General features: G+C 32.5%; 1 protein-coding gene across 2 annotated transcripts in view; it reads left to right on the forward strand.

Annotated features, from left to right (window-relative positions):
- The first annotated feature begins 8,822 nt into the window (after positions 1-8,822).
- LOC112682250 (transcription factor Sp9-like) overlaps positions 8,823-15,628 on the forward strand; it is a 30,796-nt gene continuing 23,990 nt past the window's right edge. The window contains exons 1-3 of one of the 2 annotated variants that reach the window (XM_025552784.1): positions 8,823-8,938; positions 9,010-9,245; positions 9,309-9,415. In XM_025552784.1, the coding sequence (XP_025408569.1) occupies positions 9,338-9,415 (78 nt within the window). In that variant the 5' untranslated portion in view covers positions 8,823-8,938; positions 9,010-9,245; positions 9,309-9,337. Of the gene's footprint in view, positions 8,939-9,009; positions 9,416-15,628 lie in introns of both variants that reach the window. The other variant, XM_025552783.1, reaches the window with a different exon arrangement.

Raw genomic sequence — 15,628 nt, forward strand, 5'->3', positions numbered from 1 at the left:
CAAAACCGGATTGTATTTTTCATGACGGTGGTCTGAGTGGTGAACGAACGAAATTAACCTGAACCGACTAATGTCTACCACGATGCGGACGAGAACATATTACGTGACCGGCAAGAAAGATTGGGCTTTTTACCGTGCTTGTGATTGCGCGGTGATAGTTATTAACTAGCACTACAGACGTAAAATATAATGTTATAACTTAATATTCTGCTATTCAATATATTATATAGTTATTGTATGTGATCGGAAAGAAATAAAAATTTATAGTGTTTGAAAATTGCTTAATTTTTTAAGTATCAAAATAGTGTGGTAAATTATTGTTTCTAAGATTTTTTTTCATGATTGAAATCCGATAATTTTATGAATCTACTTATACAGTCAATACGTACCTATACATAATGTATCACGTATGGGTAAGTGATAATCTAAGATCAAAAACAATATATATAGTTATGGAGATAGACCGACGGATTTCCTGAAACTCTGACCCTGTAATTATATCTGGTACACGGGTAGAATAAGAAATTAATTTTATAACAAGTTCATTCGTTATTACGGATACGCATACAATCTAGTACCAAAATATAATCCCAAATAATACCTAATAAGTCTATATTACCTATATATTTTTATGGAATTACCATCCATGTGTATAGATATATTAATTCGTATATATATTACATACATAGGTATATAAAGACGATTTATGGGTATATAATATATGTATCTGTATGGTTTATTCAATCAGTATCCTATATAACAGAATTTAAATCTATATGATGCATATATATACAAAAATAATTATTGTTTAAATATAAATTAGTACAATTATTTCACTAATATCTATCAAATTAGATTAGGTATTTATTTGCATTAACGGTTTTTGCAATCTTGTTAAATAGTATTATACAAATAAAATTAAAAATAGTGTATATACATGTAATAAATTATTTAAAAATATCAATAAATATTAAAATATTGTTGGTCTAATACTGATTCGAAATGTTTTAAAGTTCTTTTGATGTATCAATTTAATTGTGTTATATTGTGTTATTTTTTATATAAGTATAGTCGTTTGTTATCAGTGCAGTTAACATACGTTCAAACGTATAATTATATGAATAAATATGATGAACAAGTAAGTTAACACTATTAGCACAAATGCTTATGAACAATATATTATTTTGTTTGGTGTATCTATATATAAAATATATAGCTTGTGCCTTTTCGCTCTCTTACTGTAGCACACCGAAATTTCTGAAAGTTTGTGTAAAATATTTTATTGCCCTTGTTCTGTGGATTGTTGCCACGGGAAAATAGTTTTTCACCATTTCTCTACCCTTACTGCCGCCGCAGAGTTTTCCTCGAGGGCACGTGGTTACCGCCCATTCGCGTCTCCCGTGGCAACACGACTTCCGACCATTGGCCGCCACCGCCGCCGCAAGGCTCGTCGCGACATTAATTAATGATTCACAAAGACAACTTACTTTTGCCTCAGAGCTCAGAAGACAACTCAGGACTAGACTTTATATACTAATATAAAAATTAATAATAACACTAAATCGTCCATAGTAATATTTAAAAAAAAAAAATTAATAGGTATATTTTAGACAATATATTGATTAGAATATTTTGAAATTTTATTTTTATATATTATATTTTTTTAATATATATATATATGTATTATATTCATAATGTTTACTTGTAGAAACATTTTACCGCATTTACATATTATTATATTAATGTATTTTGAAAATTAAATATAAAAAAAAGTTTTAGTTAGCAAGTTATACTTACGTAGTTATAGATTGCTTTTACTAATAGCACACTTATTAACATAGGCGTGCGCACAGGGTGTGCCAGGTGTGTCGTGGCACACCCTATGGCCCGTGGTTTTTTTTTACGACTTTTATTCATTCGGGAACTTAGTTTAAATTTTAAGCTACAAATAGTGAAAATTAGATTAAATAAATTAAGATCTCCATTAAAAATGACAAAATACTAACCCAAATTTATTATTTTTTTTTTTAGGAGAGAGGGTTAGGTGAGATTTGGTAAGGCTCATATAAAGGAAAGTGGTCAAATTTCAAAACCCCTTACAAAATTCCTGCACACATCTATGATTATTACATATAAATTACAATCATAAATTAGGTGATTGTATCGTCTGATTACTGCAAACAGATGTACTTAAGTATAGTATGTGCCACATAGATAATAGATACTTAACAGGAGGTATAATCATTGACATTGTAGTGCTTGAACAAATTAATAATTACATTCATATTGTGTGCTTGTAGAAACGAAAAATTCAACAGTCCTATTAAAAATATTGATTTACTAACCATTAATGTTGACAGGAATATAAATTTAAAACATGATATTCTAGAATATATTCTCGATAAGTTTTAACTAATTGTACAATTACTATTTCCTTCATTCAAGGTATTGATGCAGCGAATTGTTGTTAAAAAATTTAATTTGTAGTTATTAAAGTATTATAGACTTGGTAAAGATATAAAACATACTATACGTTAATATATTAATGATCAGATGATCGGTTCGAGTGATTAATCAGATAAAATAGATTACTTCTCTTTGCACGAGTGTAGAAGGTCATTTGAAAATTGTGCAATGAGAAATGTCGTGATTTTATTATTCGATGGGACCGGATAACTAGAGATGACAAGATATACGAAGAGTTTCACACATTTCCAAACTTCTATAAGTTAGATACATGTGTAATAACTCGTTCATGCCGCTTAATTTTTAATTTTTATTATTATATAGTGTTTATAAGACGATGTGATTATTTCGTTAAGGAATAAAAAAACAATACTCGTGAATTATAATTTATTACAAACGGTTGTAAGAAGAAAAAAAAATATACATATCCATATGTGTGTGTACAGGTTTTCTATATAAGTGGTTCCTCTATATACGTTTATAAATACGATTCGATGCGCGCTTTTTCCGCTTTGTCAGTTTTTTAACGCGGCGGCGGCAATGAATCATATTGGCGGCGGCGGTTCGGTTAAAATTCGACCGCCGCCGCCGCCGCCGCCGTAGTACGGTCGCAGAGGATTATCCCCCTAAGCCTATAATTAAATACGGTCGCTTCCCCTGTAATTATAGCCTGTAAATTTTCGTCCCGTCCGTCCGGACGGATTGTACACACGTACGTGCGCGCACGCACTGGGGTCCACTCGCGCGCAGATTATCTCACGGAGAATCTCCTCCGTCTAACTCTTTTCCACTCGCAGCACCGAATTATATTGTACGTCATATGTACATTACGCAGAATACGACGATGTTGTGTGGCACGTCTCATATTTCATACGACCGTATGCTCTTAGGTCGGTATACGAGTGTATACTTGTAAACGTATACGTACGTGAACGTGTGTTACACGTACGTAGGTACGTGCGTATACGTGTACCCGTGTGCACGGTTTATTTATGTACATTCGCGCGTGTGTACGTACAAAATGTTAATTTATGTATGGTCGTAAATTACGTAAACGGCCGTTTAAAATATTACTCGTGATATATTTTTTTTTTTTTTTTTAATAAATTATCGCTATCGATGCTATAAGTTTCAATAGACAAGCGCACGCGCACGTATTCACGTACGTACTTGTATAAATGTATCAAAATGTATCGTCACCGCAGGGGCATATTTTAGGGGGAGGCCAAAGGGGGCGATTGCCCCTCCCTTGAATCCGTATTTAAAGAATCGATCATATGTGAGATACACATTTAAATTTTTTTTTAATGTGGATCATTTCATAACGATACTTAGTGAAAAATGAAATAAAACACAAACGTAACTTTCAAAACACAGACAGGTGTTAAAAAAGAACTACACAAAAGTCGATTCTAGAAGATCCGGCATTAGATTAAAAAAAAAAAAAACCACAAATATTAAGGATTCATCTGATTTAAATATTACCAAAAATTTTACTTGTAACTTTTGAGCTTGAATTAAAGAAAAAATTTGAATCATTCCCCATAGAATAAAGTTTATATACGCCCCTACATCACCGGTACATGTCATTCCAAGGAAAACTGTGCGTGAGGTAAAATACACTACGTACGAGTTTAAGCTCTGGGCCGTATTTATAACTTAAAAATAATCTAAATAATGTTACGTGTGTGTACGTGTCTGTTGCCAATCAATAACACACGGTTATAACCCTAAGGTCACGTGTGGTGAATATTTTACAAGTGTTTATTATTTAGTGTGAAAACGACTTGAATAAATCGTCATGCGCGCGTACCTTGTGGATTTCCGTGTTGTATATATGGATTGGATTGTTATATATATATATATATGCTTTGGTTTTTATAAATAAAATAATGTGGAAAATGAACAAAAATGGATGTTAAAAACAAAAATAAAACGTTCGGGGGGATCGCTGTTTATAAAATTAAAATCTTAGTTCTCATTTCCGGTTAACCCTCCGAAACGCTCTATAGGAGTGTACTGTTGTGATCACGGATTAATAAATTCTAAAATACGAAATTCGAGAACCAAAAATTTACGAAAAAAGGTATATAATAAACTACTGTAGAACCATATAATTGATTTATGATTTATGAGGGTCTTGAACAATACACCTGGACTTTATCAAAAAATAATTTTAGATTTTTTCAGAGGATTTTAAAATCTCTTTATATTGTTAACATTTAATGCACAAGTATGACTGAAATTTTATAAAGCTACACAGTCGATTTTAAAATTTTTAGCTTAGATGGTCGAACTGCAGTAAATTAGAATATAAGTATAGAAATTAACTTTATAATTGTATGATATTTTTGAACACAAGGAGACTATAATATATTCAATTATTTAAAATAATTCAGACTTTGTACAAAGCATTTTATAGTAATGGCCGAAAAGAATTCTTAAACTCATAACATTTTGATCATATAGTAAGATACTGCAAAACTTTAGCTGTATCTATTTCAATGAATTATTTATTAAAGTTAAGAACTATTTTAAAATTCTCACTATTTTACTAAGAATATTTCACAAATAAAAAAAAGATTGGTTTAATTTTTCGTATGAAAAAAAATTTGATTAAAAACGGTTTTTTTCTCAAAAAAAAAAAAAATCTTCGACGTTACTTAGGGGTGGTAGTTAGTAGTTATAGTTATACTGAGGATAAACCATTTTAGTGGTTTCGTCATACTTTCGTCGGGGAAGGGCTGCTAAACTTCCTAGCCACACTTCCTGGACGTGTAAAATATATGTAAAATATTATAATACACCGTATTAACGCACTTACTACACACCAAAATAACGTTTTTAAAGACAGACTTGGATTTCGGATATAACATTGATGAAATGTTTAACCACCTGCACTTTTTAAAAATTATCTTTATTTTTTAGTCGCTGAACAATAATAATACAGATTTGTTTCAGATAATACTTATATATATATATATTGTATGGCAAATAATTTATAAGCGTTTCGTAGTGTCGACGAAATTCAATTAAAATTACGGAAAGTGAATTGTAAATAAACGATCCGGCCCGTGGTCCACTGACGCAGACTTGACGCGGAAATCGATTCCTGTTTCCGGGATTCTCGTCGCTTCGCCGGTCGATCCGAGTGCGGAAGCGTGACGTTTTTGACGTTCGTCCCCAAAACAGTGTCCGTACACTCGTCGAACGACAAATAATACACAATAAGAATATAGGACATACGTGTGTGTGTGTGTGTGTTTGTTCCGAATGGAATAATAATTTCGTCTTCTACCGTACAAACAGCACTCCCTTGCTCGAAACGAGTGATGATACGTGTTCGGCGGGTACGTGGTGGAGGGGGGATGTCATCGACAAACAAACGCGTTGTTTTATGACAAATGACCGCAACATACACGCGCGAGTGCAATGCACAGTGCAGTCCCTCGGCCGTCGAAAACAAACGGTGGCGGCGAGAGACGGCCGCGCGTGAAACGATCGAGCGCGCGACCAACTCGAGGGACGAGCGGAACGAACAAAAAGACCGTGGGCCGCGGTAATTATTCAAACGCGCCGCCGCCGCCACACGTACAGATCACGCGCGTGCGACACGGCGGCACGGCCAGCGGACAGGACTGGAACGGGACGCGGGGCCACGCGACGCACGTCGTCCCGAATTCGTCGTCGCGACGGCCGCCGTACAATACGTGTGGCGTACCCGCAACGCTTGGCTCCGCTCTCTGTCCACGGCAGCGCGCCCTCGATAATTTATTCCTCGTTATATTATCAACGCGCACCGCCGCCCGCTCCGGGTCGATCATCCCACCCACCCGTATCTCTAACCCCGTCTCGCTCCGCGTGTTTCTGCAGCCGCGAGTGCCGCGAAATTAATATTATCATAACACGCGGTCTCGCGCGGCTCATAACGAGGCCCGGTCCCGGCCAAGTTAATTCCGCAGACCGTTTTCCGGCGATCCCTCCGCCACGGTCGGCCGGAATTGTCAACGCCAATCCGCAGCGTTTTGTAAGATCACTGTTATCGGAACCACTGGTATGGTATTTTATTCACGACCACGAAACGAGTAGCGCGTGATACGTGAATAATCCCTGTGACCAGGCTTGACGAGAAGGGCGGAAAAAGATGATCTTCCCCGGGCCCGGAAATTAGGGACTACAATTAATTAAAAATTTAATACAATGATAAAAATGTAATAAACACTGCAAAAAAATTTATGATACACTCCTCGGGCCCCGGTTTCTCTCTCCGCGACCCTGCCTGTAACGGTGCGGCCCGTCCGGTTGCGTGAAGCAACGGGTAACACTGCGCAGCACATTGTGATTTACGCACGTTGCACAAACGGCTCGATTCAACGTCTACACCTTATTTATTGTTTATGCTATCAGCGCGGTTCAGCATGCGTTTCACTAGACCAGCGTTTTTGGCAAAAAGCTATAGCAAAACTATATAACACTGGAAACTTTCAGGATGATAACAATTTTCTTTTCTTCCGATTACAAATCGGCGAGAGCAATGATTTATCGGAAAACGTTCAACTGCTACGTCTTACGAATCCACGGTATACCCGTTTACAGACCATCCACATGCATGTATTCACTCACTCTTATGTGTAAACACGAGCCGGAGAAAATTACATTGTTCATTAGTGTCCATCGTTCGAATTCTCTTGATTCAGGATAGTAATCACTATGAGTATAACAATATTATAACGCCTTGTTCGATTGTTTTGCAACTGTTCATTAACGTTATGATATTATTGCACGTATTTAAATACTGCAGTTTTATTGTACACATATATTTTGGGTATAAATACGCCATGTACCATAATAAATTATCCACTTTTATACACGAACAAAAAAAATTGGATACCATTGGAGCAGACTCGGGTAGTACCAAACTACGGTCATTATCACTCCCTTTTAATAGCTTAAAAATTATGTTAACGAAACCCTTTATAAGTGTTGAGTTATAAAAAAAATCTCGTTTCGACGACATGCTTTTACTCATAAAAAAGGATAAAGGTCAGCTTTACAATAATATTTACAATATAGGCATTCATATAGATTCCGTATCTGTCTTCGTAAAATTAAAAAATACGTATGGACTTTTCAAAAGTCAAAATGTACTTTCAGTGTTATCTATTATCCCGAGAAGCGAGATAAATTACATGGTTAATATTTTACACTTATATTTTTGGGGGTTCTGTAGCAAATCGAATTTATTTTTAGTTTAAAATATTACATTTTGTAACATCGTGATTCAATGTTAATCGTCATAATTATCTAAATTAATTACATCAGTAAACCTACAGGAGTAGGTACTCGTATAACTATTAAAAATATAACCCAATACCTTTTGAAAATGAATAAAAAATATATTTTTTTTTCTTAATGAAAATAATTTCGATTATTTAGGTTAAAAATTGTATTTATTAATGTTTAGGGTATACTGCAGCAGGTAACTGTATATTTATTGCGTAACTGCGGGCCAATAAATCCTATATCCGTGATATTAGAACGGCGCACGGAGTATACCGCCTCTGGCGTCAAAACGATTTTTTGCGCCATCCAATTTAATTTGGTTTTTTATTAACTATAAATTGTAGCATTAAATCTCTAAACTAACACTTTTGTATTTTAACACATATTATATTCATTTTCTCATATAAAATCGAAATGAAAAATAACATAGATGAATAATACTTTTTTCTTCGTAAAACATGATTTCTAGTTCTTATATACGTGATGATACAATTTGTCTATTGTGCAGTTACTCTCTTTATGTATATAAATATATATAAAAATACACACGCCCATGCAGCCGACCTATGTTTCGGGCGTTGGCCTATGCTGCCCCTTTAACACCATGGCTGTTTGCAATCACTTAATAATTTACATTACTTTTTTTTTTTTTTTTTGTAATGAAAAGTCAATAAATTAAATGGACAAGCCCGGGGTAAAATATGTTTTAATTCTTAAATTACCTGCACAAATATACTTTAAATTGATATATTGACAGTTAACGAGCGAGTATATATGTAAACACATTGTGAAAATTCAAACAATAGCTGGTCCTAATTCTCATACGTAACAGTAACACTGGTATTACGAAATACATATTCATAAACATCATCTTTCAACATGATTTTACACTATTAACTAAATGTTTTTTTTAATTTTAATTTTAATATAATGCACATAATATATACGCGATTATATTCATTAAATCTATAGGATACAGCGGAGTATGCTCATTAATTTGTTTTGTATTTTTATTAATACGTTATTTATATGTGTACTGAAATGTGAATGTTAATTTTTTTTTTTTTTTATAGACTAAAGACCATATATACGTATATGAAGCGCGGTGTTCGGAGTATATATAGTAGACGGCTATTTTACGGTATTAAACGGCTTACAATCACGCGGCAGGTTTAATTGTAATAAACCCGTAAGTGCGGTATTGAGTCGATTTCGCTTTTGTTTTTCGAAAATTAATTAATAATTTTTTTTTTTTTAAAGGTGCGTAGAACGCCGGTTTGTAAGACTAATCAAAGTGGTGGTTATAGTGTGGGTGTAGTAAACGACTAATTATCGTTGAGCCAATGAAACGGCAAGACACGTTTAGACCGTCTTTCCTTTTTTTTTTCCAAACACGGGTATAGATACATTTTTTTCTTGTGCCTTATTTTTTTTATTTATATACTGCGTCAGTCTTATACGAAATCTCGACAAGCCCACAAGTTCTCGGATTAAAAGTGATTATTTTTTTTTTTTTTTACTTCCAAACGTTCGGTGTTTAGTTGTATCTACTATTGCAGTTTAGTGCGAAAATAAGGTGATCGTCGAAATGACAACACTCGACATGTCCTATCCGTACAGCAGTTATCATTTAGCAGACAACTGCAACGCGTCGTGCTACGAAAAAGTAAGACAATAATAATATTTTTACTAATTCAAAAACGGTAATTTTACGTCGTGAGCATACGTTATAGTTACCGGTATGATGTAATTACACTACATACATTTATACAAAGAAAAACTAAACGTACTTTAATAATATATATAAACGTACGTACGTATGTAATGAGTTTTCTAGATTAGTAATTTCAAACGGGTAAACATCTTAATTAAAAAAATTGTTATATATAAAAAAATCAACTTACCAATTTTCAACAACGTTGTGATTACTAATCTTTGTAAACATGTGAACACGCTTAATATATATATATACATATATATATATATATGTATAGTAATGATGATGATATAACGGTGTGATACCTATATATGCTGTCTAAGAATAAACCTAGCTCTATACCAATAATTAAAACAGGAAGAATATTTCTTAGGACGTAATTAGATAATAAATATAGATAAACAAAACGTTCATATAAATATTTTAATCAAAACAATAATGAGGTACTTTATATAAAAAATTTAATATTTCTCACGAAGAACTGATGATATCAACCACGTTTATGAACAAATAATATATTTATGGTCCTTTTGTAAATAATATGTTGTAAATAAAAAGTATTACAATCTCATATTAAAAGTCTATTTTTCAGTAATAATAACACTTAGTTTATGAAGTTTCATATTAAATTTCAATGCTTAAATTTATTTTTGTGTATATGTGCATGAACACCAAAAATATATTTAATTTTCAGCATACTTCATTGAATAATTAATTTCTATGATTGTATTGATGTATTGTACATACAATGAAATCAATAAACTTATTATTTTTATTAATTTTATTAATGTATATTTTTAAATGGGATAATTTAAAAGTCAGGATAATTTACAATGATCAATTATAGATCAATTTTTATTTTGTAATAATAATTTTCATTTTTTAATAATTATAAAAATGATATACTACAGATTTACACTAAATAGGTGGTTAAATGAGTAAGATAATTTAACGAACTTGTTTTCAATTTAATATTTATATGGTACGTAAACGCGATATAATAAAAATTAAAAAGTAAATTGCTTGCGAATTTAATAACATATTCAATTTTGTTTTTTACACTAAATGCTAATAATATTAAAATGTATTTCGTTTTTAATTAAATTCTATTTAAACTTTGAGTTAGTAATAATGTACGATATAATCGTGCATATCTCATTTAAATAAACAATGATAATACATCACTATTTACACTTATACGAGTGATCTATGTCGAATACACGTTTAGCATTAAAATAAATCTGTTCTACTTTTTAACATAGAAATGAAATAATAAAATTAAAAATACATTTTTATTTGTGAACAATGCGATTTATTGATAGATGTAATCTGTTTATAACTAATTGTTTTATAATATGTTTATAAATCTGACGATATTTGAATTTCAAAATGTTTCATGTAGATGTTTGAACTTTTCATTTGAAAAAACAATTTGTTTAATACATTAGTATACCATTACAATAATTAAATGTAACAAATACATCTAAAAATGAACGTGCATAGAGGACTTATTTTGATAATTAGATAGCAGATGCATTTAACGCTTTAATAAGTAATCGACTGACTTTTATTCGAAAACAAGTATAAATATTTATACTTTTAATATTTTTAATTCATTGTTAACAAGTATTTAAAAAAATAATATCATTTTATTCTTGGATTTTGTGTTGAATGTACTAGAAATAATACTCTAGAGCAGAGGAGGCCAACATGAATATGTTCATGAGCCACATGGATAAATACAATGTTATCAAAAGTCAAAATGTTTATAAATACATTTTATAATTTTTATAATTTGATCTAAGTTAAATAATTGGTGAAATTAAGATACTACAGTTTTCGTTGGAATATAAAGAAAAATATGCTTTATCAGAATATCTAATAAGCAGAAAAATGATAAAAATTGAGTTACTGCCCATTTCGATGGAGGTGACGGTATGTGTATTCTATATAATAAAATATATTTTTTAAATAATGTATGCAAAAAAATTAAAACAAATTCAAAGTAATTGTAAGTGAATTATAATAAGTAAATTTTGGTTTTTGTTAATAAGACTCACGAGCCACAAGTTAGCCACCCCTGCTCTAGAGTATACTTCTATAAAACTTCTTTTGCTTATTGATCTAAAATAACTTCGGCAACATCAAAACTTTGGTCATTAGTATTTTTCACATAATATTTACTTACATAGTATTCGGAAAAATACGTAATTTACAAATGTATGTTTTAAAATATAGTTATTTTTTAATATTTTATTGATCATATAATTTTAAATTTGATTTTATACATTGACTTGTTTGAAAAGAACTTAATCAAATCTATATTTTAGTGGTTTTTGGCCCGAGAGTTGGGTCGAGACAATGTGGTATCTTGTATTCGATCCTATCTCGATTGTATTTTAAACAGTCCGATATCATGTGATTGACGAGGCTTTTGATTCTGTATATCGAGCAGATTTCTATGCAACTTATTTTAATCAACGCATATACAATTACATAGAAATATTCAGCAAATATATGTATATAAATGTAATGTTTACTACAACCTGTTAGTGAACAATGTTTACGTTTGACTTGCGGGCAAAAGGTACAATATATGTGTGCAGCACATACATACATAAAAACGTACCATACACTATATAATATATATTTACTATTTATTATATACACTGCCCGTGTCATATTATACATACATACTTTGGCGCCTCCAACAAACAATTTCATGGGATATTTTTTATTTACGATTTTATTTATAAATAATTTGCTGATCAACGATAATTATTTCACGACTAAATCGTCCACGCGCATATTTTCAAATGATCGATTGAAATATTAAACTTTACCGCTCTTAGATATTATTTTACGCATACTATTATATACCGCGGTGCGTGTACTAAACGGGCATATTAAATGATATTTATGGGCTCATAAAACTGAAATCAGTCTCTGACTTGTTTATGCGCCGATAAAATTTATGACGCTAGCTCATTAACTCCCTCTATATACACCACCACACACTAGCGACCATTGAGTTCCCTAAATTTTTCACGTACCCCCTTAAGTTTTGATAGAATATAAATCAAATCGATGCGCACTAGACAGTTTTGTCAATGACTTTTTGTACACATATATTAGGTGTATATACGTGCTTAAATATATAACTCATCGAAACCTATTTATTAAACCGTATAAATTGGCCGGAACGATATAATATATGATCCGGATTTCACCTACGTTTCGACGCTATTTTCATCTATTATTTATTTTAATTATTATCTACTGTGCAAAGGTGTGGTTACCTGCGTATAGTTGATTTCGCGTGCGATGACTGCAATATTTTCTATAATTCGTTGTAACTTGTAAGCCAATAATTTTACTAGACCACAATAATATGAGTAGTACGGAAAAAATCACTCTGATCAAAAACCGAAGGTTATACTCTAAACAATGTAATAATTGTATTTCGATGGTCAATTATGCGAACATATATTATTTTTTCGAATATATCTTTTATTTTTGCGTTCATTAACTTTACTTGAAAAATAAAAGTTTTTACTAACCTTGCAAAATATTGGTGTATATATATATACAAGAAAAATAACATTTACGGTAAAGTTTATTGTTTTGATTTATGATCATATTTTCAAGATACAGTAGTTTAAAAGTTTTTAGTTACAAAGTGTTTTTGAAACTAACACAACAATAAAAGTTTGAACGCTGTTATTAAAACAGCTCGGAAAATGATTTGTTTCTCAAATTAAAAATATTATACACAACGTTATAAGTTTTCGAATTACAAATTAAACACATTAAAAGTGATATTTAAACGGTCGAACTGTTGTTGAACCTAACTTTTTACAAAACTTATTCGTTCGTTGGACATTTTGAACATATCGCACTAATGCAGTCAGGGCTGGCTCAAGGTATAGGCAAGCTAGGCAGCTGCCTATAGCGGCACTTTAGTAGGAGTGGTATTTTCAAAATTGACTCGTACATTTTTTTAGTTCTATCGGTGTGTTATAAGAAAAATGTTTAAATTAATTCGTTCGTGAAAACCAATTATCTACATAATAAAATAATATTGTCTAAAGTTATTATAATACTTTATATTACGACCTACGCTTTTTCAATTATTCTAAAAATATAAATAACCACACGATCACTTCCACGATTTCCGACAGTCGCGATAGTGATGGGTTTCGAGTAATAATTATAGAAATCATTTTTTAAGTTTTTCTACACATAATTTAAAAAACATTTTTATGTAGATATGTCACATAAAAAACAGGGGGGAGGGACCAAGTTAAAATAAGAGCTAAATTAATTTTTTTTAGAGGCGGCAAAATTTAATTTTGCTTAGTGCACTATTTTTGCTTGGGCCGGCCCTGAATGCAGTGGTTTAAGGAAACAATACCGATAATTAAAACGTCGCTAGACCCGATCGTATCTGAATAGAAACGTACATTATTAATGTTTGGACGCTAGACGGTGACACATATTTTTCTATTACGTTTCGAGACCGTCATCCTGTAGTTGTACTCTCCAAACCGTTCGTGGACGTACCGCGCACTGTGTTACGTATTGTGACAATGTTGGGCACTTTGTTCTTTTCCGTTTTATAAGTCTGCTGCACCGCGCTTGTTCCCCATACAAACCGTGGGCTCAATTTGTTTCCGGGTCGCGTTCACTGCGGGGTGGCGTGCGTGTTGATCGCTGCTACATCGTAACCGTTCACGATGTTCTGCTGCGGGATACGCGCTAACACGCTCGTACCGTAGAAACGCAACGCAGGCACATTCTCTTGCACCGCATTTTACATCGTGTGCGGCTGCTATTGCGATTATAGGAAACGATTTGTGACCGTCTTATGGGTTTATACGTACCTACATTCGTACGTGCGATTATGTAGATACGTATTATATGCTGGACGATCGTTGATTGTCTTAAATGCGTATTTTCTATATATATAAATAAAAAAAAAAAATCAGGTTATCCGTGTAAATTAACTACCGACATACTGTTAACCAAGTTTGAACAGCTACGTGTTCAATAAATACATAGTTTAATTAAAAAAAATTATACGCGATGCGTGTATTTCTAGCAAAATTCTGCGAGTAATTATCATTATGTTCGTGATGTATATAGGTGTATTAGACATTTAAATTCTAAACCAATTGAAGAATATACGATCGTTGGTCGCGTGGTATTTACACATGCGATAACGTTTTTTATCGTTAGATCTACAGAAGTTCATTTAGACTAATCGACTGATAGATCTGAAAAACAGTAAAGAACAGCTTTCAAAAATTTCGAAAATCTATGTAGCTTAAAATATAGATACTATAATTCAATGATTTCAAAAATAATTGTGCACAATTATTTTACATGTGTAAATACTTAATAAGTATTGACGTCAGTTGATAATTATGTACTAATACGTTAATTTCTGCAACCCAATGCCTATATATTTGGACAAAAAATTTTAAAAATTATCGACGAGTTATGATGATCCGTACAGATATAATATTATGTTTACAAACCAAACTTGTTTGTGTCCGTATTAGAAAATTATATCCCGCATAATTACCCAGACATTTACATACCATCTATGTACATACGAGTGTCAATACATATTTCGTGTACGAAGATGTATTCATAATCATCGTAATACGTGTTCTTTTTGGTACTATTATTTTGCGCGAACGAGCTCACACACACACACACACACACACACACACACACACACGTACATAAACACACTCGTACATTATGCACTATGTTATTATATAAACACATCGAGAATATACGTTGGCGCACACCCATTTAAATATACACTCGATACTTAAGTACTCCGCCCCACGTTGTTATAAACCACGCAATATACACGCGTGTACGTGTACAGGTACATATCGTCGCGCCCCGTAGGCAGCCGTCCGCGTTTCCCTGACGTACAGACATTTTTACGCGTCTCGTCAAGTCGAATGCGTTTCGTCTGTACGGGCGCACGTGTCGGCGTGCCACCCTCCGGTAGCAATCCGTCGAGTTCAAGTCTCGTCAAAAATCGTCTATTATCTGTACGATACGATATAACTTATGTGCCAAAGACAGCTATACGCCACCGTATCGCATGCATAGTTTTGATAACACCTTGTATTTATCTAA

The sequence above is a fragment of the Sipha flava genome, unplaced genomic scaffold, assembly GCF_003268045.1.
Source record: "Sipha flava isolate LNK unplaced genomic scaffold, YSA_version1 20183_pilon_pilon, whole genome shotgun sequence".
NCBI lineage: Eukaryota > Metazoa > Arthropoda > Insecta > Hemiptera > Aphididae > Sipha > Sipha flava.